This window comes from Callorhinus ursinus, unplaced genomic scaffold (genome assembly GCF_003265705.2).
Source record: "Callorhinus ursinus isolate GAN/ISIS: 27379988/994484 unplaced genomic scaffold, GSC_fseal_2.0 scaffold116, whole genome shotgun sequence".
Classification (NCBI taxonomy): domain Eukaryota; kingdom Metazoa; phylum Chordata; class Mammalia; order Carnivora; family Otariidae; genus Callorhinus; species Callorhinus ursinus.
This window is the reverse complement of record NW_027397178.1, coordinates 190,123-216,416: the sequence shown is the minus strand read 5'-3', so window position 1 is coordinate 216,416 and position 26,294 is coordinate 190,123. Positions and strand designations below refer to the sequence as shown.

Sequence of the window (26,294 nt, the reverse complement as noted above, 5' to 3'; positions counted from 1 at the left end):
GTTGTCTATTACTACATAATGAATAACCCCCAAACAAAGTGATATGTGTTTTTTCCTGCGTTTTTGCATGTTGGCTTGATGGTTCTTTCACTGGTCTCACCTGGGTTCATTCATGAATACACAATGGGTGACTGGAAATAACTGAATGGTCCAGGATGGCCTTACTCACATGTCTAGCAACAGTATGTGCTGGCTTGATGGGGCTTCTTCTTTTTTCTTTAAGATTTAATTTATTTATTTGAGAGAGAGATAGTGAGAGAGGGCATGAGCAGGGGGTAGAGGGAGAAGCAGGCTCCCTGCTGAGCCCAACACGGGGCTCGATCCCAGGACCCTGGAATCATGACCTGAGCCAAAAGCAGATGCTTAACTGATTGAGCCACCCAGGTGTACCAATGATGGGGCTTCTTTATAGCATGGTGTTACTTAGGGCAATGGTCCAAGAGGGTGAAAGGAGAAGTTGTAAGACATCTTTAGGCCTAGGCTCCAGCACTAGCACAACTTCATTCCTACCACACCTTTTTTTTTTTTTTTTTTTTTTGATTACACAGTCTACTCATCTACACTACATAGACTCAGGAATAGAGGTGGGCATGGAGTGACTGGGGCCATAGTTCCCAAACTGTGCCAAGGTACAAATTCTCAGGGATACCATGGGATATTTAAAAAAAAAATTTTTTTTAAGATTTTATAATTTGAGGGGGAGAGAGAGAGCACGTGGAGGAGGAAAGGGGGAGGGAGAAGCAGACTCTGCGCTGAGCCCAGACATGGGGCTCGATCCCAGGTCCCCAGGATCCCAACCCCAGGATCTTGACCAGAGCCAAAACCAAGAGTGGGATGTTCAACCGACTGAGACACCCAGGCGCCCTGGGATGTCTTAAATTTTTAAGGAAAACACAGCTGCATTCAGTATCTCTTGTATACTATGCAAACTACTGGCTCAAACTAATTCATAATATGAACATTAGATTGTTGCAACAGTCCTTTTGATGACAAAATATCTTTGTGAAGCTGGGTTTTAGGAGGTCCCTCTGATGAAAAAGTAAGTACTGTGTGAAAATCAGCCCCGAAGAGGTAATGAGGGTAGCAGTGTTGGATTCCAAGGTTTGAGAAGTTGTGCAGTGCCCAACAGGCACACACATCCCCTTAATCATTATTTGTGGTTATTAAAGAAAAAAATATATAAACAAGTACTTGTTTATATATTTTTTCCTTCAACTGGTGTGTATTATTTTTTCCAAATGGTTGCTAAGTTGTTAGGAATGAGATACTTAAAAAGTAGATGTGTTAGGTATTTATTTTGACCTACAGGTGCTGTAAAAAATTGCTGAGATACTAAATGCACTATAAACAGAGAAACTGGGAATGTCTGGCCTGGGATGTTGAAAGCAGATCAAAATGGTATAAAGGAAGAGTGTGGGGAGTTGGCTTGAGATGGCTTAAAGAGAAATACCAGACATTTCATATATTCAACCATTAAGTATCTACTGTACAACAATATTCACAGTGCAGCAGATATACACACTCAAAATGCCTGAGTCTAGTCTATACCCTTTAAAGGTCAAAAACCTGTGAGGAAAGCAGTAAGGGATGTAAACCAACCAAGGTTAGGGGCAGGTTGGGATTCAAGGTAGGGTTTGATGCAAACCCGGAGCCTGGGCCCTCTTGTTGGATAGACCACAAGATAAAGATTGGTCTGAGGAGGACTGCTGAATCTCATAGGGTAAACTCCTCTCTGGGCCATTGGTGAATCCAATGAGATTGGAGGTCTAAGTGATTATACTGGGGGTTGGTTGCTGAACTTGAATTCAGAATAAAGTATTTTGTGAAGTTCTAAAGGTTATGTCACCCTGGCCAAGGAGCAGTCTGGTAAACTCTCCTTGCCTGTCATATAACAGTACATTTCTTTGGTGCCCAAGATGTTTATTTATATATGTATACTGCAGACTCTTCCCCACATGACACTGAAGAAATGCTACAGAAGATTGAGCCTTGTCCCCGATTGCCTTCTTGTAGATTTATTGCAGACCATCTTCTTTTGGTTTACATACACTTACTTTAGACAGAGTCCCTAAAATTGATTGACTCAGTTTGTACTTCCTAAAATAATCATGTTATAATCTTGTCTTTTCTGTAAATTGGAATGGTTTAAAAACACTTTCAGTAATCAAATATAGATAAATATTTCCTTGGGCTGATTTTTACTTAGGACTAATCTTATCCATCATTTAAAATCATGCTGTCAGGGCGCCTGGGTGGCTCAGTTGGTTAAGCGACTGCCTTCAGCTCAGGTCATGATCCTGGAGTCTCGGGATTGAGTCCCACATCGGGCTCCCTGCTCAGCAGGGAGTCTGCTTCTCCCTCTGACCCTCTTCCCTCTCGTGCTCTCTATCTCTCATTCTCTCTCTCTCAAATAAATAAATAAAATCTTAAAAAAAAAAATCATGCTGTCAATGAACAGATTGTCTGCATTTCCCCCTCCCGTCCCTACCGCATCTCCACCTCATCCCCATCCTTTCTCTGTTTGTTTTAAGGATCCAGGAATTCTCTCCCTGAGACTCTTTCTTCTCCCCATATGGGCCTGGGTTTAGATCTGATGTTCTCCCAAATTTTGTAACCTCCAGGTCTGCACTGTTTCTAGGGTTGACCGTTTCTTTGTCCAGGAAGCAACTCGGAAGGGAAAAACCTGAAATGAAATCAATCCTGTCAAGAAAGCACCTCTGGAGTCATAAGGCCACCAGGAAATTGGGGCTTATGCAGGTCTACCCCTGCACAGAACATGAACTTTTAAATATAGTTCACTGCCAAACTGCAGTGTTCTGCTTCTTATAGCCCCAGATGGCAAGCGGCAAATTCAACAGAAATCAGACTCTAACCAATCATAATTTTTCAAAACCACTATGTAAGCCTTCTTGGAATTCCTTTTTTTGCCTTTAGATACCCTCTGCTTTCACCCATCAGCAGAGCACTGTTTGGATTTTCTCCCAATCTGTGTCTCCCAAATTGCAATTCCTAAGACCCCAAATAAATTTTTGGGGGGTGTTGGCATAGTCCAATCAAACTTTTTAAAAAAGATTTTATTTATTTATTTAAGACAGACAGAGAGAGAGAGGGGGAGAGAGAGAGAGAGAGAGAGAGAGAGAGAGAGTGAGTGTGTGTGTGTGTGTGTGTGTGTGTGTGTGTGTGTACAAGGAGGGGGGAGGGGCAGAGGGAAAGGGAGACACAGACTCCCCACTGAACAAGGAGCCTGATGTGGGGTTTGGCTTAATCCCAGGACCTTGAGATCATGACCTGAGCCAAAGGCAGATGCTTAACTGAGTGAGCCACCCAGGCAACCCTCAACAAAACTTTATTAACAAAATCAGGCAGTGGCTCTGGCCTGGAGGATGAACTAAAGGATACAGAGGTTGGGAGATAGGGGTGGGATGAAGTTGTTTCAGAATGTGATGGTGAAGTTCTCACAAAGGAAATCGGCAGAAGGTGGGAGTAGTTTTCATGACCTTGAATTTCAACTGATACAGGTTCTGGCAATCCTCTGCCTGCCTCAACTATTCCTGGATTATCAAGAGGAGAGCACAGCAGGGGACACACCAAGCTTGTCTGCAGGCCTGAAAGGGCAGGAGTCAGAAGTACCTGGGGTCCGATGGAAGAAGGGCTCATTATCCATGGATCTGTAAGAGGGCTGGAATATTATTCAGGAGAGGAGAAGTGGATCAGAAGCCAGGAACAAGGAGCAAATAACTGAGCATCAGAGCTAGGGTGGCCATTAGGAGGCAAAACCAACAAAAGTGTGCCCGAAACAGAGGGCTATGGGGCAACTGGAGACTCATGGCCCAGGTGCTGAGCACCCGATGAGGCTACTCTTTAGGTGGCTGTGGTACAGTTTGCCTGGGTTGTGGGGTAGGTAGGTTGTGATAATTGCCATGGTTCAAAGAGTTTACAAATTTAGGATCCATACTCTATGTTACAGAGGGATGGGTTCATCAGTTTGATTTATTTTTTTTTAAGATCTTATTTATTTGTCAGAGGGAGAGAGCACACAAGCAGGGGGAGCGGCAGGCAGAGAGAGAAGCAGCCTCCTTCCTGATGCGGGACTCAATCCCTGGACCCTGGGATCATGACCTGAGCCGAAGGCAGACACTTAACCAACTGAGCCACACAGGCATCCCCCATCAATTTGTTTTATAAAACATATAAGCAATATTTGCCAAACAGAAGTAATGCATATTAGAAGTCTGGTGAGTTCCAATATTAATTGAGTTCTAATAGAAGGAGACGCATAGGTGGGAGAAAATGCAAAAGAGAGGAACAATTTTATGTGTCAGGAAGAGTAAATTCAGCATTTTGGAAAATATATTTACAAAAGGAGCATTCTAGATAAAGAAGACTTTGAAGATTTCAGTTGCTCAACATAAGCCAATGATACCATGTGGCTACTAAGGTGATCTTTGTTCATTCCATGTGTGGTGCTGAGATAGTATTGAAATGATGGGAGGTCCGAATTACTCTGTAGCCTGCATGGTTCAAGGCATATGTGGAGATTTTTAGTTTTTGGTTCTGGGTGCCACATCGTAAAGGATAAACCTGGATAAGAATATGTCAAGAGAAGGGAAGCCAGGAAGGTGGAGAATATGTTGTAATGTGCTATACGTTTGGCAGCCATGTAATTTACTGTCAGAACTGGGACATGTTGGGAGAATGAAAGAGAGCTCTTAAGAAAAATTATCCCAAACTTGGAAACAAAGCAAGAGAATGATTGAATATCCTTTTCGCATCATACTGGGATGTTACCAAAGAAATTTTTTGTTTACCTTGCAGCTTCATTGCAAATTTTGTTTGATATTACATGGTGTCAGAAGTGGGCCTGCAGTATCTCACTCCCTCCTCTGGCTCTACCATGGATTCGAATAAGGTACTTATATGGTCCATTGTGCCCCGTCATCTTCCCAGTGGTCCCAGTCAGAATCTGCTGAGTTGTGTTGTAATCTGAACTTCCCAGTTTGAGGTTCTGCTTTATTGGAGTGTCCTCTGTGGCCAGCCGTTGTTTTCAGGACCTCATTTCTGAGGCCCAAGTGAGTACTCAGTTTCTCCTGAAAATGGGAAGTTGGCTTTCTGAGGCATAGGCTGCTGGGCAGCCTTCTGGAAATCCTGCTGGTTTTATGTATGAGAATTATGGGCCCTCATCCTGCAAATTCCTGTCTGTCTGGACAATGATTACCCGGAATGATTTAAAATTTAATTGGCCAACTTGGGGCTCTTTCAAGATTCCTAAGTTAGTTTATCTGTGCAATCAATTAGAGAAAGGATATAAGGCAACAACAACCCGAATAGGAAGCTTATTTTAGTTAGTATTTCAAGGCCTCAAAATGTGTTAATGACTCAAAAATTGCTTCTTTCCATGATACTAATTCCAAACTAAGGCAAATTCTGAATGTCTCAGAGACCTACTAAACTAGAAGAATCCTCTGCGGCTCCATCCCTCCCTCCATCAGCTCCACCCCTGCTTATCTATCCACCATCCATCTCCCTTGCTTGCTGAACTTCCTTTCTATAATGATTATCTGGAGGCTCCTCAGGAGGTACACCTTTTTTTTTTTTTAAGATTTTACTTATTTGGGCCCCTGGGTGGCTCAGTCGTTGGGCGTTTGCCTTGGGCTCAGGTCATGATCCCAGGGTCCTGGGATCGAGCCCCGCATCAGGCTCCCTACTCCGCAGGGAGCCTGCTTCTCCCTCTCCCACTCCCCCTGCTTGTGTTCCCTCTCTTGCTGTGTCTCTCTCTGTCAAATAAATAAAATTTAAAAAAAAAAAAAGATTTTACTTATTTGTCAGAGAGAGAGAGAGAGCATAAGCAGAAGGAGCAGCAGGCTCCCTGCTGAGCTGGGCGCCCAGGGCAGGACTCGATCCCAGGATCATGACCTGAGGACCTGAGCCAAAGGCAGACGCTTAACCAACTGAGCCACAGAGGTGTCCCACGATGTACCCCTTTTAAAATTAAGCCAGGAGATGACATTTTAGGGCCCCAGGTCTCATTCTCCTTGGACTAAAGCTGAATGCTGAGCTATTACCAAGCAGTTCCCCAACCCTAAAGAAAACCCTGTTGGGTTTGCTAGAGAATTCTTGATTGTAGTCCAAATTTACAAGCCAGGATTCTTTTTCTCTTATCAGCTCTTTCACATATTAGTAGGCGAAAAACTTGCCAGAGAATGGATGCAAAAGGGGGATTGAAGGAGTCTTTATTGGACTTCCCCACACAAAGGCCTTAGGCATGAAAGAAGCCTCAAAATTAGCTAAAAGACTCCACAAAAAGATTCCTAATGGTTTCCCCCATACTCCTGACTGAAAAAAAAATTCAAAAATGTGTCCAAAGATCTAATGAATGGGCTCTTTATTATTTTGAAAGATTTGAGAAAATTTTTGAACAGCCATCTGGCATTGAAAAAGTTGACCATCATACTTCCACTCTGTTAAATTCTGCTTTTACTGAAGGTTTGTAAGAGGAACTTGCAACTCAAATCAAAAAAACTGCAACTTAACTGGGCTGTTAGGCAACCAACCCCATGATCCAGTTAATTACCGCTGGCAAGCTCTGGCAGGCTATTCAAAACGTTACAAAAAGGAAACCCACCCAAGCCCTAAATACTCAAATATAAGCAACCCAGGTTATGAGCCTGCAATTAACAGCAATTGACTAAACCTTCTTACCAAAACCCTCCAGGCAAATCACCCCTAAGGGATTGCCACTACTGCAAAAAGCCTGTCTCAAACTTGAGAGGCTATGACAAGATGATTAGTCCTCAAATTTCACTGCAACTTTCCCAGGAAAACAAGCCAAATTTCAACATTAGGGCTGCTCTGGAGCCCCACAGGGTTTTGGTTTGTTTATTCTTCCACTCTCCAGATCAGTCCTTTGGAGGAGATAGATTTCACTGTGGGAGATGAGGAGACCAGAGCTTGTAGACACTGGGCAACACTGTCTGTCCTTAACCCCACCCGCCTCCCCTACCCTCTTCCCCAGAGTACTGGAACTACTCAAATGGTGGGAGTTTCTAATATACCTATAACTGTTTTAAAATCATTACCAGTCCCTTTTCAGATGGGACTCATCCAAGGGACTCGCCAATTCCTTTTAGTCCCTCAGCAGCTATTCATCCTTTAAGATGAGATTTCCTTGAGGCCCATGAGGCACATATATTTTTTCCCAAAAGAGGGAAATATTTTTACATTTGAACCTGATGAAAAAACCTCAAGAAGATATCTTGGTTACTGTCCCTGTGTTCTTTACCCTTTTTTTTTTTTTTAAGATTCTTTTTACGTTTAAGTAATCTCTACACCCAGAGTGGGGCTCGAACTTAAAACCCTGAGATCAAGGGCGCCTGGGTGGGTCAGATAGTTGAGCGTCTGCCTTCAGCTCAGGTCATGATCCTGGAGTCCTGGGATCGAGTTCCGCATCGGGCTCCCTGCTCCTTGGGAGCCTGCTTCTCCCTCCGCCTCTCTCTCTCTCTCTCTCTCTCTCTCTGTCTCTCATGAATAAATTAAAAAAAAAAATCTTAAAAAAAAAAAAAAACCTGAGATCAAGAGTCACATGCTCCACCTCCACCGACTGAGCCAGCTAGGCGCCCCCTGTCCCTGTGTTCTTTAATAACATAGCTCATATACCTAACAGGCTCCCAGATTCTATCCCTCAGGAACTTTGGGCAAAAAAATGCCACCGACCAAGGCCACATCCACTCGGCACCACCTACAAAAATTCTAGTGGATAAAAGAAAGCCTCTGCCAAATATTTACCAATATCCATTAAATACAGAGGCTATTCAAAGAATCAAGCCCATAACTGAGGAATATATTAAACAATGCCAAAACAAACAAAGAAACAAGGCCTAATTGTTCTATGTACAAGCCCTTGTAATACCCCCATCCTTCCTGTACAAAAACCCCATGGAGGAGGATGGAGGTTTGTTCAGGACTTAAGAGTTATCAAAAATATAGTTATTCCCTAGCACCCAGTTGTGCCAAATCCTCATACCCTACTTTCAGCCATATCTCCAGAAAGTACAACCTTCACTGTAATGGACCTTTGTAGTGACCCTGAAAGCCAATACCTGTTTGCCTTTACATGGGAAAATCAACAATTTGGGGGTGCCTGGGTGGCTCAGTCAATGCTGGGATTGAGCCCTTCATTTGGGATGGAGCCCCACATCGCATTTCATTGTGGTCCCTGCTCTGCAGGGAGCCTGCTTCTCCCTCTCCCTCTGCCTGCCGCTCCCCCTGCTTGTGCACGCACTCGCTCTCTCTCTCTCTCTCTCTCTCTCTCTCTCTCTGTGTCAAATAAATAAATAAAATCTAAGTAAAGCTCTATTATAAAAAAAAAATCAACAATTTCGCTGGACTGTTATGCCTCGGGGCTATACCAAAAGCCCCACCTATTTTTCTCAGATTCTGAAGGCTGATAGTGCTGATGTCCTTTTTTTTTTTTTTTCCTTCAGAATTCTCCCTTTGGCAATATGTGGATGATTTCCTCCTCTGTTCCCCCTCAAAGGAAGCATCCTTGGAGGATAGTCTCCACCTCCTCTGAGAATTAGCAAAAGAGAGACATAAAGTATTAAAAGAAAAGCTCCAATTTGCAAACCTGAAGTTAAATACTTGGGCATCTAATTACTGATCATGGCCTCCTTCTAGATCCAGACGGGAGTGAGGGCATTTTTAACCTTTCCTTGCCCCAATACAAAAAGACAGCTCAGATGATTTCGGGGACTGGATTCTAAATTTTTTTTTTTCCCATAGCCCAGTGGTTATACTTTCTTCTAATAGCTAATCAGACCAAATCTCTCATCTGGTCAAAAGAGACCCAAGAAGCCTTATCAAAGACAGCCTTCATGACTTACTTGCATTGGGTCACCTAAACTACAAGTTGCCTTTTTTCCTTTTTGTCCACAAAATAAAGGGAAATGGTGCACTTAATGCCATGGGGATCAACACAGGTCCATAGGATATTAGAGCCAACAATTAGATCCAGTAGCTAGGAGCTTCCCTCTTTGAGTAAGGGCAACTGCCACTCCTGCCTAGCCAACTTGCTACAACGCATAACAGAAACAGTGATAGGCTCTCCACTTACCATCTGTGTGCCCAGCTCACTGGAAGCTTTGCTTTACTCTCCACACACTCAGCTCTTATCTACTGGCAGGCTAACCTACACAATTCTTTCTCTCCCCTCCCACCCAGTATGACCATTGCTTCCTGTAGCACTTTACACCCTGCCACTCTTCCTTTGCCAAGTGATAAAAACCATTTAACGCTGACTGACCAACTTTTAACCCCTTGAATTGATAAACAGGAAATGCCTCTCAAGAGTGCTGAATTAGGGGCGTCTGGGTGGCTCAGTCGGTGAAGTGTCTGACTCTTGATTTCAGCTCAGGGCGTGATCTCAGGGTCGTGAGACTGAGCCCGGAGTGGGCTCCACACTCAGCGCTGGAGTCTGCTTGTTCCTCTCCCTCTGCTCCTCCCTCCCTCACTTTCTCTCCCTCCCTTTCAAATAAATAAATAAATAAATAAAATCCTTAAAAAGAAAAAAAAGAATGCTGAATTAATCTGGTTTACTGACAGATCCTACTTAAAGGATGAAACCAGTCACTACTGAGCCAATGATGTTATAATATCCTTAACTGAAACCATCGAGACTAAACCCATACCAGAGGCCACTTCTGCTCAGCAGGCAGAACTTTCTGGCACTAACTACAGCCTATTTTCTAGGTAAAGATAAGGCTGCTAACATCTATACCAGTAGTAGATAGGCCTCTGGTGTTGCTCATGGTTTTGGTATGCTCTGGAAATAAAGGAAGGTTCTTGGCTTCTGAACAGAAAATAAAAAATTGTTCTTATGTATTAGATCTTTTAAATGCTATCCAACTGCCCAAATCTTTGGCGGTCACTAAAATTCCAGGACACTCTATGGCAAACATGGAGAAAAGCAAAGGAAATCATTTGGCTGATGCAGCTACTAACCCAGCTGCTTTAAGTCAGTCCCTACCTTATTACTTATCACCTGCAACTTCCATGTCTCCTGAATTTGCTATCAAAAAGATAAAATAACAGAAGCCCCACAGTTAACTGGCAAACTAGAAAGAAATAGGCAGAACAAGGTTGTAAATTTGACCCAGATGAAATCTATGGATAGGTCCTAACAATCAGCTCATTCTCACTGATTGCCTACAGAGATAGGTCCTGTATATGTCAAATCATGTATATGATTTGACACATTAGAAAACTGATTAGGTGGTCTCATGGGGTAAACAATACTACTAGAAGTCATCACCAAAAATTATCAGGGGTGCCTGTGTGGCTCAGTCGGTTAAGCATCCCTTCGACTCAGGTCATGATCCCAGGGTCCTGGGATTGAGCCACGTCTGGCTCTGTGCTCAGCGGGGAGCCTGCTTCTCCCTCTCTCTCTGCCTGCCATTCTCGCTCTTTCTCTGTCAAATAAATAAATAAATAAAATCTTTATTTTAAAGATTTTATTTATTTATTTATTTGAGAGAGAGAGAATGAGAGATAGAGAGCACGAGACGGAAGAGGGTCAGAGGGAGAAGCCGACCCCCCCGTTGAGCAGGGAGCCTGATGCGGAACTCTATCCTGGGACTCGATCCTGGGACTCCAGGATCATGACCTGAGCCGAAGGCAGTCGCTTAACCAACTGAGCCACCCAGGTGCCCTTAAATAAAATCTTAAAAAAAATTACCTCACAGGTATACCTGAGTTGTCAGATTTGCCCAAAGCATAACCTGGAAAGCCTATTCATACTTATGTGGGATATTTTCCTTTGCCTTCTGGACCTTTCAAGGTATAGCAAATCGACTTAGGCCAGTTGCCTCCCTCCCAAGGATATAAGTAATGATTTGTATGTTTTCTCAGTAGGCTGAGTCATTTCCATGTTGGAGAGCCACCACTAGAGCAGTAAGCAAGATATTGTTAGAAAAGACTATTCCTGCCTGGGGAGTCCCCTCTGAACTTCATAGTGACTGGGGATCTCATTTTACTGGCCTAACTCACTGATAAAGTCACCCTCCATCCCTGTTCTAAATTTCTTCAAGAATTACCTGCCACTTATACTTGGCTCATAAAAACACGTGGGAGCCCAACTGGTTTTCCAATAGACATTTCCGGCTGTAAGACCCTCCTTTGCAAAAGAGTCAACTAAACTTTGATATCAAAAGAAGCAATTATCGGGGCACCTGGGTGGCTCAGTTGGTTGAGCGACTGCCTTTGGCTCTGGTCATGATCCTGGAGTCCCGGAATCGAGTCCGGCTTCGGGCTCCCTGCTCAGCGGGAGTCTGCTTCTCCCTCTGACCCTCCCCCCTCTCATGTGCTCTCTTTCGCTCTCTCAAATAAATAAATAAATAAAATCTTAAGGGGCGCCTGGGTGGCTCAGTCGTTAAGTGTCTGCCTTTGGCTCAGGTCATGATCTCAGGGTCCTGGAATCAAGCCCCGCATCGGGCTCCCTGTTCAGCAGGAAGTCTGCTTCTCCCTCTCCCACTCCCCTTGCTTGTGTTCCCTCTCTGGTTCTGTCTCTCTCTGTCAAATAAATAAATAAATAAAATCTTTAAATAAATAAATAAATAAAAAAATAAAATCTTAAAAAAAAAAAAAAGAAGCAGTTATCTGGCTGCTTGAACAAAATAGACCCCTGGTTTTCTCCTGTCTTACCTTCCATACCTACAGATGAGTCTATAATCAGACTTGAAAAGAAATATTTTGCGCTCCCACAGGATATATTTTTTGTCCATGCCTACGAGGGGCAACCTTGGACATCTGACTGCCTAGATGATGTAGTCTTTGAATGTTGGTGAGGTCTGGAGCCAATGGCCAGGAAAGAATTCTTGAGATGTCTATGGTGCAAAAAAGGTGATTTTATGAAAGCAATGGAACAGGATCCATGGCAGAAAGATCTACTGCCCCGGGGTTGTGAGGAATGGTTGATTATATATTTGGCAGTTGGGGGAGGTAAGGAAAAAGGGAGGTGTCCAAAAGGACTTTGATATGCTAAAGAAGACTCTCAGGATGCTACAGGCCTTGCTACTGTCAAGCTAGGGTTGTTTTTCCTTCTAGTAAGGCATCAACCTTAAGACGGGATCTTCCTGGAGGAATGTCATACTCTGCCCTTCTCAGGTCCTTGTCAATGGGCTTCAGGTCATGAAGAAATTTAGTTTACTTTCCCTCCTGCCTCGGTTTCCCACATCACTCAAGGAAGGGAGGGTGATGTTAGGGCTCCAGGAAATTGAGTTATGGGTCCCTGGGAGTTAGGCTATTGATAAGAATGCTTTTATCTTGTAAATCACTAAGACATTGGTAAACTGATGGAGACTCATGTCTTGCAGGACTGTATTCTCTATTAGTTAGCCATTTGTTTTTCCCTTTCCCCTAGTTTTAGGACAGCCAGGAGTGCCTGAGGAACGTCACACAGATCCCACCTGGGGGGGGCGGTTGCATTGTGGGGTGTCAGCATGTGCTTTGTCCTCAGCTTGCCTTCTGCTCCCTCATCATAGATAGTCAGAGAATGACAGGACAGTGTCTCCTAGAATATGCAGTTTCTCCCTTCACTGTATTTCAGTTGGTCACAGGGATCTCTCCTGCCCTAAAGACACTCACCAAAGAAACAAGAGAGCTCAGGGCACCTGGGTGGTTCAGTCTGTTAAGTGTCTGCCTTCAGCTCAGGTCATGATTCCCAGCTCCCGGGATCCAGACCCGCATCAGGCTCTGTGCTCAGCAGGGAGCCTGCTTCTCCCTCTCCCTCTGCCTGCCTGCCTGCCTGTCTGCCTACTTGTGATCTCTTTCTCTCTCTCTCTCTGTCAAATAAATAAATAAAATCTTTAAAAAAGAAAGAAACAAGAGAGCTCTATCCATTATAAATGACCACCCAGACGATGACTCCTCCAAATAGGAAGACAATCGCTGTAGACATTCTCAGGACTGTGACCTCCCACAGGATACAGTCCTAATGAAGGAATGGATCTCCTTGGAATTTTGGGATCCTTTTTTCTGGCAGGATCTGCTGCAAATGAGGTCATGATATGGAATCTGTCCTGGACTGTTAATAGAATAGCCAGATCCATTGCTAGGGCCATTAAAATGCGAAGGTCTCTAGATTCCCTTGCTTGATTTGTACTAGACAACAGAAGAGCTTTGGATTACTTGGGGCTGCTCAAGGAGTCTGTGCCATCCCTAAGACTTCCTGCTGCACCTCACAAACAGGCTCAGTTGAAAACCACCAAAATACTTAAATTTGCCATCGTTAAAAGGAGTTTCTTTCAGCCCTCTAAGTCAGTTTAATTTTAAGTTTTCAGACCTTTTCAGTGGACTTCCCATAGGACTTGAAGCCCTTCTAAGATCTGGATTACAAACAATCATATTTATTATTATACTTGTGTGCTCCTTTTTAATTATAATTAAATTACTGATGCTTTGTATTTCTCGCTGTTGTTTGGCCATCCAAGATGTCGAAATTATGGTCACACAAAGGCTTAAAATGATCAACCACAGCTATCCATCGGCAATCCCTGAAGACAAGTCAACTCCATGGGCTTTTAAGATGAGGACAATGTCTAAGACTTGCTTCCTGAAAACCTCTTTGTTGCTGTGACTATATGCTCTCCCTGACATTCATCATCCATAACATTTCACTTTCCCTCCTCTGTGGGACATGACCTTTTAGGAATGAACCTTCTGAGCTAGGTGGACAACAGATGATCCTATGGTTGATCATCAATGCTTTCCAAGGGAAGATCTTGATCAAAAGGGAAAAATATGACGCGAAAAATCTGAAACGGAATCACTCCTATCAGGAAAAACGGAGCCAGTAAGCTATTAGGGAAATGGGGCTCTGCACAGAGCCTAAACTTTATAGTTCATTGCCAAACTGCAACATCTTGGCTTCTTGTAGTCCCAGAAGGCAAACTGGAAATTCAACGGAAATTACACTCTTTTGGCCAATCATAATTTTGCAAAACAACTTATGTAAGTCTTCTTGGAATCTCCCGCCCCCCCGCCCGCCTTTTTTTTTTACCCTTTTCGCCTCAGCGGAGGGGAAAACAATTTGGTTTTCCTCCGGAATCCAAGTCTTCCAAATTGCAGTTCCTAAGACCCCAAATATATTTGTGTTTGCCTTGCAGCCTCATTGCAAATTTTGTTTGACACAACTCAGACACGGGCTCACTTAATTTTATTCTGCAGTTGCAAGATATAAGGTTTAAATTTTTGTATTTTCAAATCTCGCGGTTTGCTCTAGACACAACCGGGAATGGGGTTACAGAGAAAAGGTTTCGGGGCTCTCCTCCGGCTTCTAGGCTTCCTTGAGGGAAACCCCGGCCTTGCAAACGGAAGTGAGGGCAGGGATGCAGTGCTAGAAGCCTCCAGGGGGTGGGGTGGGGCCCGAGTCAGGTTCCAGCGTCAGAAAGAACTCAGATTAAGTTGTTAGCCCAGCCTCGGGCAGTTGAATCTGGGTGTGTCACCATGGAGATGGGGGCCGGCTTGCGTGTTCGTTTGCCATTGGCTGGGGACTCGGGGCTGGGCTAGAAGCCAGCCGCGAGTAACTGTGCATACACTGTGCACAGCGCTCCCGGCCTCCAGTACGGCTCTGCGCAGCGCGGCTCAGCGGCCCGGATCCCAGAGGCCAAGGGCGGGCTCCTCGAGAGGGCGGCGACGGCGGCACCATGGAAAACCGGTGAGGCGGGCACCCGGTTCGGGGAACCTGGGGGCGGGGGGATGGTTGTCACCGAGACCTGGAAGCCCGGTACCGGGCCCCCAAGGGGCCAAGAGGGGGAACGAGTGTCCGGGAGAGGCAGAGAGGCCTGGCGGGGAGCCAGGTGTCGGGGCAGGGCGGCAGAGTAGTGGGGCGGCAGGAATCGAGCAGCGCTGGCGTCATGGGAGCAGGAAGGGGACCCGTGTAGTATGGTGTAGGAGCCGGTGTATTTGTGTGTGTGCGCGCGCACTGAGGTGCAGGTGTCGGGGGGAGAGGCTTACTCCCTATATCCCCCAGCCACCCCGACACGCATACAGGGAAGAGGTCTTCCCACCCCGTGTGCTTGTCACAGATTCCGGATGTAGAGTCTAGGTAAAGCGGCGAGATTTCAGATTTCATTCAGAGGAGAGATAGCTGAAGTCTCACACAACACCTTCCCTTCCTTCCGAATTGGAGATTCAATTAAAATAAGTTGGAGTCGGGGCGTCTGGCTGGCTCAGTCCGTAGAGTATGTGACTCTTGACCTCAGAGTCGTGCGTTCAAGCCCCACCTTGGGCGTGGAGCCTACTTAAAATTAAAAAAAAAATTTTTTTTTACGATTTTATTTATTTATTTGAGAGAGAGAATGCGCGCAGGAGCAGGGCGGAGGGGAGAAGGACAGGGAGAAGTTGACTTCCTGCTGAGTAAGGAGCTCAAGGAGGGACTCGATTAGAGGACCCGGAGATCATGACCTGAGCCTCATGATCCGAAGTGAGCCGCTTGACCGACTGAGCCACCCAGGCGCCCACCGCCCCCCCCCCCATTTTTTTTTTTAACATGTTTGTGAATTGGCATTCCATATTCTTTTTTTTTTTTAAGATTTTATTTATTTATTTGACAGAGACAGCGAGAGCAGGAACACAAGCAGGAGGAGTGGGAGAGGGACAAGGAGGCTTCCCACCGAGCAGGGAGCCTGATGTGGGACTCGATCCCCATGACCTGAGCCGAAGGCAGCCGCTTAACGACTGAGCCACCCAGGCGCCCCAGTTTTGTTTTGTTTTTTTTTTTAAATAAGTTGGGGATGGAGTCTCCAAGGAGAGAAGGAAATCCTTATTTATTGAACTGAGCAAAAGATTGCACATTTCTCTCACTTCACACCTTTGAAAACTCTTCTGTCTGCTTTGGTTCCAGAAATCCCATTCCAAGTCACCAGCTTTAGGGATCATGGTAGGTAGCTCTTGGATGCACCAGGATCCAGGGTGTTCTTGGGAGACTGATGGCCCATGAAGAAGTTGAATAAGCTGTTGCTAGATATGCTAGGTATCCAGGGCTTCTCACTTCTTTCATTTCCTTTGCATCTCTTGGGGATGCTATTTGATTAACTTTTTACCATTTCATTGCTTCTCTGCATCATCCTGTGGCCCCAGCTCCATTGTCGCCACCCCCGTCCCTTTACCCAACTACTTCCCTGAGGGTAGCCTGTTGTACTGTAGAGTCATCTGGTTTCAAAGCCTCTGCTTTTGAAGAAAAGGATTTCCTTTGGAGGTTTGGTTAGCTGTCTTCAGCTCTTGTCACATCTCAGTCCCGCTCCCTCTCCCCCAGTCTTTGGTTTTTCCAGATGGGTGTTTGAGAATTGGATTGGAATTCTGAGAAAAATTCTGAGTTGGTTCTTGGGGACGTATGGGTTCTGGGTAAGCATCGGTGGTTAGGTCTCTAAAGAGCAAAGAACCTTGAAGGAGAAGGGAGATAGGAGAGAGCAGGGTGGAGAACACTGGCAGGGGCGAAGGTGGGAAAAAGGTTCAAGTACTGTGGACCTGAACACTGATTTGTGGAGCTTAAGGTCTTTGGAACTTACAGGTAAGTTTCTAATTCATTTTCAAACTGCACCTATAAGGTAGGTGGGGCTGGTGACGTTCCTTTGCTTTATACTTGAGGAAAGACTTTGAAACACAGGTTATTTGCTTAAAAAGACAACTTTCCTCTAGACCAAAAATAACTAAACCTGGTTTTTGAATCAGAATTACCTAACACTTCTGTAAAAAATACAGATCCTCGGGACTCTCCCCAGAATTCTGGATCTCCAGGGGTGGGCTCTAGAATTTGTATTTTTAACCAGCTGCTGCTGAGAAACTTGAGGCAGTCAGTTCTGTTTCAGCCATTGACAACCAGTTCTGCTTTTTTGTGCTTACCTGGTCGCTGGTCTTGAATTACCCTTTGCAGTTATATATGACAGGGTCTGTATTAAGTCTGGGTGTATCAGAAATATGGATGTGGGGGAACTAACTGGCACATAGATTTCTACTAGGAGTGTTCCCATTGCCTTTTTTTTGGGGGGGGTTAACCAAAAAAAGTATTTGTCTGAGGGAGGATGTGGAGGGTAAGGGTCCAAAAGGAAACTGGGTTTATTCCTGCTCTCAGGGTAGTCTTAATTATATTTTGAGTGGAGAATTGCATTGGGCTTGTCATTGCCCTAAAGAAGGTCTTAATCCTGAAACCCGACCCTTTTAGCCTCCTTGATTTGATTATTTCACTGTACTTCTCTGTAGACCCTATAGGCCCTTCCTCTCTAAATCTTTGCCATTAAGGGCGCCTGGGTGGCTCAGATGGTTAAGCGTCTGCCTTCGGCTCAGGTTATGATCCCAGGTTATGATCCCAGGGTCCTGGGATCGACTCCTGCATCAGGCTCCCTGCTCAGTGGGGAGGCTGCTTCTCCCTCTGCTTCTCTCTCTCTCTCTTTCTGTCTCTCATGAATAAATAAATAAAATCTTAAAAAAAAATAAATAAATCTTTGCCATTAAGAGAGATAATAAACCTGCCAGTGATAGCAAAACTGAAGTTGGGGCTGGGAGGTGGAAACATAGGTATCATTAACTTTTGCCAGGCTCTGGAATGAGGAGGGAGTTTCCCAGCAGTCTTTTCTCTGTGGGTCTGATTCAGAAAGAAGAGTGGGTGGGTGGATGAGCTCAGTGTGGTGCCTCCTGAGAGCAAGGATCCTCCTCTCTGGGGCAGCTTTTTGGCTAGCTTCTGTGTGCCCTACCACCCCGGCACACCTCCCAGCCTTTCTGCACTGAAGGTCATCAGTCTGTGATGCCCTTGGGTTGGGAGAGAAACTTACCTTGATTTTACTTTTCTCCTAGATTTACGTATGATGATTATCAGAACACGAGTGAATGGCTTCTGTGCCACACCAAGCACCGACCTCAAGTGGCAGTCATCTGTGGCTCTGGGTTAGGAAATCTGGTTAATAAATTAACTGACAGCCAGAGCTTTGACTACAGCGAGATTCCAAACTTTCCCCGAAGTACAGGTACTGGCGGGGGGCAGTGAAGGATTGGACCAAAGGATACTGATGGGATGCCGATGAGAAGGCATGCTTCTCTCGTGCCTGCACCCGCTTGGCCTGTACAGCATTTGACTCAAGACAGCTTGTTTATGAGAGGGGGAAAAAAGACCACCACGAATCAGAATGACTTTAGAAATCCCCCCAGTAGAAATTTCATAATAGACGGGTATGTGTGCGGTAGTGGTAACACATGATGACGTATTTCCAGTGCTGTAATGATTCTGAACTCCATAAAGCTTTGCAGCACCTCACTCCCGTGCTGTTCCCCGCCACACACCATGTAGTCACCACATTTACACAGCCCCTCTCATTTCTTCAGTCTGCAGATTAAATGGAAAAAGAAGTGCCCGTAACCTCCCGGGACAGTCAGGCGAGCCCTGTTCTATGTCTTCCCGCCATTCCCAATCTCCCCAGCTCTAGCTCACGTCCCAGGATAAGGCACACACGAGTGCACAGCAATAAATGAACACACAGAATGCCATGTTCTTGTAGACAGAATACACAGATAATGCATGGCTGCGCAAGACCTGATTCACACTGACCCTTTGGAGGGGGAAAGTAGCAGATGGCCCCTATGCACATGGAGCTCTGTGGGATCTGAGGATAGCATATCCAGTATCCTAATAGCAGCTAGAAGACTCTAAGGCTACCCCTTAGAGTAGAAAAGAGGCAGGTAGGGAGTACCTGGTGGGCTCACTGGGTAGAGTATGCAACTCTTGGTCTCAGGGTTGGGACTTCAAATTCCATGTTGGGGGTAGAGTTTACTTAAAAAGGGGGGGAGAGCCATACCTTCAATTTATGAATAAGGAAAATAACGATTTGAGGTGACGCCCGAATCCTCACTGCTAATGTGAGATGAATTTTTGAGCGGGTAAGGATTGCCTCTAAGGTGACCTGCCTACTTTGCGAGAAGCCTGGGAGTCAGGATCTGCCCCTGCTTCTCCCCCGGTGTGATAGCGGGGTGAGCAGGAGCAGATCGCGACTCCCAGAGGTTGGGAAGTGCCTATTTCCTATAAGTAATAAACTGGATTAACTCCGGGGTTTATGGGCCCCCTGTGGGCAACCCCCAGAGCAGCCCGCACTTCCCTTCACTACTCTCCCATGTTGGCTGAATCTCTTAATTTACCGACATTTTTCTTTTCTTTTTTTTTTTTAAAGATTTTATTTATTCCTTTGAGACACAGAGATACAGAGAGAGAGAGAGCATGAGCCAGGGCGGGGGAGAGGCAGAGGGAGAGGGAGAATCAGACTCCCCGCTGAGCCAGGAGCCCGATGTGGGGCTCAATCCCAGGAAGCTGGGATCACGACCTGAGCTGAAGGCAGACGCTTAACCATCTGAGTCGCCCGGGCGCCCCTACTGACATTTTTCTATTTACCACCTATGAAACTGTATTTTTACCTATGGTTCATGAACCTTAGGTTAATGACCTTAGCCAGTCCTCTGGGGAAAAAGGGAGGGGAGGGCGGAGAGGCCAGGTAAAATAAGGGCAAGGGTAGTTTATTTGGTTTACTTATTAATTTTCAGATAACTAACATCCATTGGTTTATTTATTAATGTCATAAATTTCTGCCGGGGCGCCTGGGTGGCTCAGTCGTTAAGCGTCTGCCTTCGGCTCAGGTCCTGATTGGGATCAAGCCCTGCATCGGGCTCCCTGCTTGGCGGGAAGTCTGCGTCTCCCTCTCCCACCCCTGCTGCTTGTGTTCCTTCTCTCGCTGTGTGTCTCTCTGTCAAATAAATAAAATTTTTAAAAATAAATAAATAAATAAATTTCTACCTTCCCCTTTTCTCCAGAGAGTTAATACTTTGCACAGATTTTTTTTTTAAAGATTTTATTTATTTATTTGACAGAGAGAGGGAACACAAGCAGGGGGAGTGGGAGAGGGAGAAGCAGGCTTCCCGCGGAGCAGGGAGCCCGATGTGCGGCTCAATCCCAGGACCCTGGGATCATGACCTGAACTGAAGGCAGACGCTTAACGACTGAGCCACCCAGGCGCCCCTGCACAGATATTTTTCAAACCCTATGGAGCAAGATTGGGAGACCAGAGCAGGGAGGTGGGAGTCGGGGTTGGGGAAAGAAGTATTAAAAAGAGGGGGAGGGTGGGGCATCTGGGTGGCTCGGAGCCCTTGACTCTTGGTTTCAGCTCAGGTCTGATCTCAGAGTTGTAAGATGGAGCCCAAGAATCCTGTTGGTGTTCAGTAGGGAGTCTGCTTAAGACTCTCTCCCTCTGACTCTCCCCCTGTGCGCACACTCTCTCTCTCTCTCTTTCAAATAAATAAATCTTTAAAAAAAAAAGAGAGACAGAGAGTGAGGGCAAAGTTTTCTAAGGGAGGGGCGCCTGGGTGGCTCAGTTGGTTAAGCGACTGCCTTTGGCTCAGGTCATGATCCTGGAGTCCCGGGATCGAGTCCCACATCGGGCTCCCTCCTGCTGAGCAGGGAGTCTGCTTCTCCCTCTGAACCTCTTCCCTCTCATGCTCTCTATCTCTCATTCTCTCTCTCTCTCAAATAAATAAATAAAATCTTTAAAAAAAAAAGTTTTCTAAGGGAGATAACAATGACATTGGCTCCGCCTGTCCTCTCCCATCCTAAGAAGGGTGCTGCACTAAGTGATTAGTGGATTAATTTTTAAACTTTATCGACCTATTTTTTTATACTTTTCATTTTCCTAACTCTGTTATCTCTGCTCTATTACTGGCAGTTTTTTTTTTTAAGATTTTATTTATTTATTTGAGAGAGAGAGAATGAGAGATAGAGAGCATGAGAGGGAAGAGGGTCAGAGGGAGAAGCGGACTCCCTGCTGAGCAGGGAGCCCAACGTGGGACTCGATCCCGGGACTCCAGGATCATGACCCGAGCCGAAGGCAGTCGCTCAACCAACTGAGCCACCCAGGCGCCCACTGGCAGTTTTTTTTAATAAGCTCTTTTGTCTCCGACCATCCCTCAACTCTTCCTCTTGATTTGGGTCCCTCTCTCACACCACACATTCCCTCCGGGATAGGTGGTCCGGTCCATTAGAGGAGAAATGCTAGAGAAGGGAACTGGTAATAGTGGTTCTTATGTCCTGTGTGGAGAGTTATTTTGCCCTCCTACATGCAGGCGCCATCAGTGGAATGTATTCCTACAGGACTCTTCTGTGGGTCATAATGGAGGAGACTTAGATGGGTCCAAACTCAGCCCCTTTGCCCGCCGTTCAGTAGTCTCTTTAGGAAGCCAGAATATACCATGAGCTCCCTTTCAAGAGTGAGGAGGCACATGGTTTAGTTAAGAGTAAGAAATAAGATGATACATTTTGAGAATTTTAAAATTTTTGGAAAAGTGATCTGTAATGACTACATTCACTGCAATTATTATTATCCGCTTATTCTATTTTTTACTCACTTTCATTCTCTTGTAGTATGGCTTTCTCATTCTTTTGAAGTTTCTTTAAAAAAACCTCTCCTTCCTTTGCCTTGATACATGGTTCACATTGAACATCCTTACTTTCACATAGCCCCAGTCTCAGGATGTACTTATATACTTATTTGTAGGCTTATGATTGATTTATTTCTGTCTCCACCAGACTTCAACTTTCTGAAAGCAGAGATAATAATAATGTTTCTTTGGCTTAATTATGGCCTCACATGTTGAGCGCAGTGAGTTGGCTGGTAGTGGGTGCTCAATGGATATGTGTTCTATGAAAGCATCACCCCGTTCTTTCTCCTTTCTATTTTACATTACAGTGCCTGGTCATGCTGGTCGACTGGTGTTTGGGTTCCTGAATGGCAAGGCCTGTGTGATGATGCAGGGCAGGTTCCACATGTATGAAGGCTACCCGATCTGGAAGGTAAATCAGGGGCATAGCTTGGATGGATCTGGAAGAAGGGGGAGAGTTCTCAGTCCTATTTTATTGCCTAGCTACCTGGGCTAGATAGATTTTGGTCCCCTCCTTTCTCTTCTTTCCTGATCTATATCTTGCATATCTGTGGGTGGATTGATGAAATTTTAAAGAACACTTTCTGATCTTTTATCTTGGGCTTGTAAGGTGACATTCCCAGTGAGGGTTTTCTTCCTTATGGGCGTGGACACCCTAGTGGTCACCAATGCAGCTGGAGGACTCAACCCTGAGTTTGAGGTTGGAGATATCATGCTGATCCGTGATCACATCAACTTTCCTGGCTTCAGTGGTGTGAACCCTCTCATAGGGCCCAATGACGAAAGGTATGTATCTTGCCTTTTAATTTTTTTTTTTTTTTATAGCTGGGTAGGGTTTAAGGACTTGTCTGTGAGTCAGGAGACGGCTCATGTGGTTGCAATAACCTGAGATTCCAACCTGTGCCCTAGGTTTGGACTTCGTTTTCCTGCCATGTCCGATGCCTATGACCGGGATATGCGGCAGAACGCTCACAGGGCTTGGAAACAGATGGGGGAGCAGAGAGAGCTGAAGGAAGGCACCTATGTGATGTTGGCAGGCCCGTCTTTTGAGACTGTGGCTGAATGTTGGCTGCTGCAGAAGCTGGGCGCGGATGCTGTTGGTGAGAAGGGGAACGTGGCTGGAGGCTTGAAGAGGGAGGGACGTGGTAAAAATTGGGATGGAAAGGGGTCAAAGATTATAGACCTGGATGGTAAGTTGAGAGAGGATCTAACTTAAGGGAAGATTGAGTTAAACTGATTTGAAAGGTGTTGAGATTTGGTGTGTTGGGAGCATCAAACCTCCCCACCCAGCCCTTAGGGCTTTAATAGCTGTAATGCTAATGACCCATCCATGATTCCATACTATTTCTAAGGATTATTCTAAAAAATAGTATTGTATTGAGGAGGGCACGTTTTGCATGGTGCACTGGGTGTTATGAACAAACAATGAATCATGGAACACTGCATCAAAAACTAATGATGTAATATATGGTGATTAACATAACAATAAAAAAAATTTAAAAAAAAAATAGTATTATAGCCACTTTGTGTACCTCTGGCTGGAAGATGGAGCTGCATCCTTAGAACTGACTTCAAAATGACCAGAAACAGATGTAGAAGTAATGATAATATTTTAAGTAATGTGTAAGGCCCTCTGAGGCCCAAGTCTTTGAAGCAATACAGAACAACCTAAGCTGGACAGGAAATTAGCTGCTACTTTGGATTTTTTTTTAAGATTTTATTTATTTGACAGAGAGAGATAAGCGAGAGAGGGAACATAAGCAGGGGGAGTGGGAGAGGGAGAAGCAGGCTTCCCTCCGAGCAGGGAGCCCGATGTGGGGCTCGATCCCAGGACCCTGGGATCATGACCTGAGCTGAAGGCAGATGCTTAACAACTGAGCTGCCCTGGTGTGGATGATTTTTTGAGATGTTACATTGTCAGTGAGGTAAGGAATGGAGATGAGGCCAAAGGGTGAAGAAAAGAGTCCTTTGAGGATCCTGACGGTTGATTTCCTCTTTCTCCTCATCAGGCATGAGCACGGTACCAGAAGTTATAGTTGCAAGGCACTGTGGACTTCGAGTCTTTGGCTTCTCCCTCATCACTAACAAAGTCGTCTTGGATTATGAAGCCAAGGAGAAGGTCAATCATGAGGAAGTACTAGAGGCTGGGAGACAAGCAGCACAAAAATTGGAACAGTTTGTCTCTATTCTTATGACCAGTATTCCACCACCTGCCAAAGCCAGCTAACGAGCCCTGGAGTGGTCTGGCCTCTCCATAATGGGATCCAAGTAGCTACCACATACTTCGGCCCCTTGCTGGGGTCACGTGCCTCTGCCCTTCAGTAGTAGGAAAAGAGAGGAATATCACTATCCTTCAGCTTTCCCAATTTCTCCCACCAGACCCTTCTGCACTGGCTCTTCTGCTCAGTTATCTCAAAGCAGTTATCATCTCCTCCCCCAGCCCAAGAGCTAGAACCCAAGCCCTGCTGTGCCTATGCCTGGGTGTGACTTGGGCTGTTGAACTTGGCCCAGTAGCTACTGCTGTCCTTTTGATGTAATGCTTTCACATTCCTGGGGACTCGGTTCTGCTTCCTCCAAAGCACTAGAGCCCACACGAGGGCCAGCCCAGTCCGATACCCCTTGGAGTTTTGTATTACCCTATTTTGAGAATAAAAAGAAAGATGAACTAATATATTTTGTGTGCAGTTTGGGATGAGGGGAGGCGCACAGGCCGAGTTTGGCATGAAGGACTGAGATCATCCCCTGTCTTGTGTGACTATCTGCTGCTGAGACAAACAGCTAAGAACTGATGAGGTGGTGTGTGAATGCACGGAAGGATGAAAGATACAGATGTTAGAAGATAAGGAAGGAAGGGCTAACGCCTGCTGCAAGAGGGCCCCTCTCCTCAGACCAGTCTTGCCTCTGGCCTTTGCCTTCTGATTGTTTCACGCCCTGTCTGTACTCTCACGAATATCTGAATTGCTTCACTGGCCTCAGCTGTTCCACAGTTGCTATTTTCTTCTTAAGGCCTGACGATATTTTCTGTTGGTTCCTTTCCCTCCCCTACTCTAACTTCCGCCATAATTAATGGCAACCCGACATTCCTTCTCTGCATTCTGGCAACGCAGTGGCGAATACCTCTTTCTCTACTACCAGTCACCCCGCTGCCGATTAGAGTCCTGCCAGGCCCAGGCAAACCTGTGAAGTTGGCTCATACTTCAGTTCTCTTTGAGCCCCTCCTTCCGTCCTATTGCTTCATTTCTGGGTTCTAATCTTCCCTTTACTTTTGCTTGGTCAGAACCCGCCTGTGACACAGCATCCAGGCATTGCCCTTTGCTGGCTCACTGCACTATTCTATGCACTTACCAGTTTGCATTCATCCGGCCCGTGTGTTGCAAAACCACGCTACTCTCCCAGACCCCTTTGCCTTTTGAGAAAAGATCGTGTTGGATGAGCCACTAATAGTGATATGTCAGTTGTCCACTGAAAACTTTTAAAACCTCTGAAAGCATCCTTTGTTTGGTAACTGACCTACCTACCTGAGCCCAGCACAAAGAAAAAGCGTTCTGGAGTGGCCCTGTCCCCACTCTCTGTGTCGTCAGTTCTTTGTACCTCCGGCAGCTCTAAAACCCTACCTGGACCTTTAGGTGCTCTGTTAGCATTTGCCATGTGTCCATGAGAGAGCTGGTTTAGAGGGAGGTACTGTGTGTCCTTCAGATATATATGGACTCTAACTTGTTCATCTAATGAGATGGTTTATAAACTTTTTTTTAATCAAGTTATTAAATTACCTCTATAACACACTCAGCCAAGAAAATGTTAAATTGAGAATATAACAATGGTCCTCTTAACTGCCCTTCAATCTTAAGAAAGATGCATTTGTGAAACCATTAACTTAATAGAAGATGGTAGAAAATATGTACAGGTTACATAGAATGGGAGCCTAACAGACCAGTTGCATACACTGGACCTTGAGGATTGGGTTGTTGAAGGAAAGTTTCATAGAAAACTTTTGAGTTCAGTCCTAAAGGATGGAAGGGAAGAAAAGGATTTCACACCAGGTGAGCCAAAGCACAGAGCTATAAAAAGTACTAGATATGTTCATGGGTCACTGCCCCAACAGGTGTGGTTAGAACAGAGGACATGAAAGCTCTAATGAGACAGGGGCAAACATATTTGGAGGTTAGAAGGAGAACGCATTTGGTGCTTGGCTTTCTTACCCCTGATTTGCCTCATGGTGAGATGTCTCAGGAATGAGAATGGTGCCAACTGAAAAATAGGTCCCAGAAAGACTCAAGTGGAATATTTAAACACATCTCTAGCTTTTTAGATTTAGTAGTGCGTTTGCCCATTTACCCTATTCATGATAGAATACTAGATTCAAGAAGAATGCATTTGGCATCCTAATTCAAGAGTCTTATTTTTCAGTTCTAAGTTAAAGTATGAAAAATAGGATTTGCTGACTTTATACAAGTGTTTATTATATTCGTGTTGGGACATTAAATATACCCTCATGGTAACAAAACAAAACTACATTCTTTATAGTAAAACTAAGGTATGATAAGGATAATAGCTATACTATAGGCAAGTACTATTTAATCACATATAATGAGTATTCTAAATTCACTAGAGTACCAAGTTCAAGGTGTATGGGTTGGAGAGAAAACACTAACACAAAATGCCTTCAGTTTTTTTTGTTTTTTTTTTAAGATTTATTGATTTATTTGACAGAGACACAGCGAGAGAGGGAACACAATCAGGGGGAGCAGGAGAGGGAGAAACAGGCTTCTCGTGGAGCAGGGAGACCAATGCGGGGCTCGATCCCAGGACCCTGGGATCATGACCCGAGCTGAAGGCAG

General features: G+C 45.1%; 1 protein-coding gene and 1 non-coding gene across 2 annotated transcripts; both read left to right on the top strand.

The window, feature by feature from the left end:
- Positions 1–14,590: 14,590 nt before the first annotated feature.
- On the top strand, positions 14,591–24,435 carry PNP (purine nucleoside phosphorylase). The gene is made up of 6 exons (XM_025884047.2): positions 14,591–14,707; positions 17,842–18,011; positions 21,765–21,868; positions 22,067–22,242; positions 22,366–22,556; positions 23,466–24,435. Exons 1-6 carry the CDS (start codon positions 14,697–14,699, stop codon positions 23,681–23,683), a joined length of 870 nt encoding a protein of 289 aa, XP_025739832.1. The 5' UTR covers positions 14,591–14,696; the 3' UTR covers positions 23,684–24,435.
- Positions 18,833–18,982, top strand: LOC112833485 (U12 minor spliceosomal RNA). Its single transcript, XR_003210644.1, has one exon. It is a non-coding gene; the product is annotated as a U12 minor spliceosomal RNA (small nuclear RNA).
- Positions 24,436–26,294: the final 1,859 nt, after the last annotated feature.

Excerpts from the sequence above, each read along its gene's own strand:
- PNP (XM_025884047.2), top strand. Across the intron at positions 18,012-21,764 it reads AAACTTTCCCCGAAGTACAG|TGCCTGGTCATGCTGGTCGA; the intron begins GTACTGGCGGGG and ends TTTACATTACAG. Across the intron at positions 22,557-23,465 it reads GCTGGGCGCGGATGCTGTTG|GCATGAGCACGGTACCAGAA; the intron begins GTGAGAAGGGGA and ends TCTCCTCATCAG.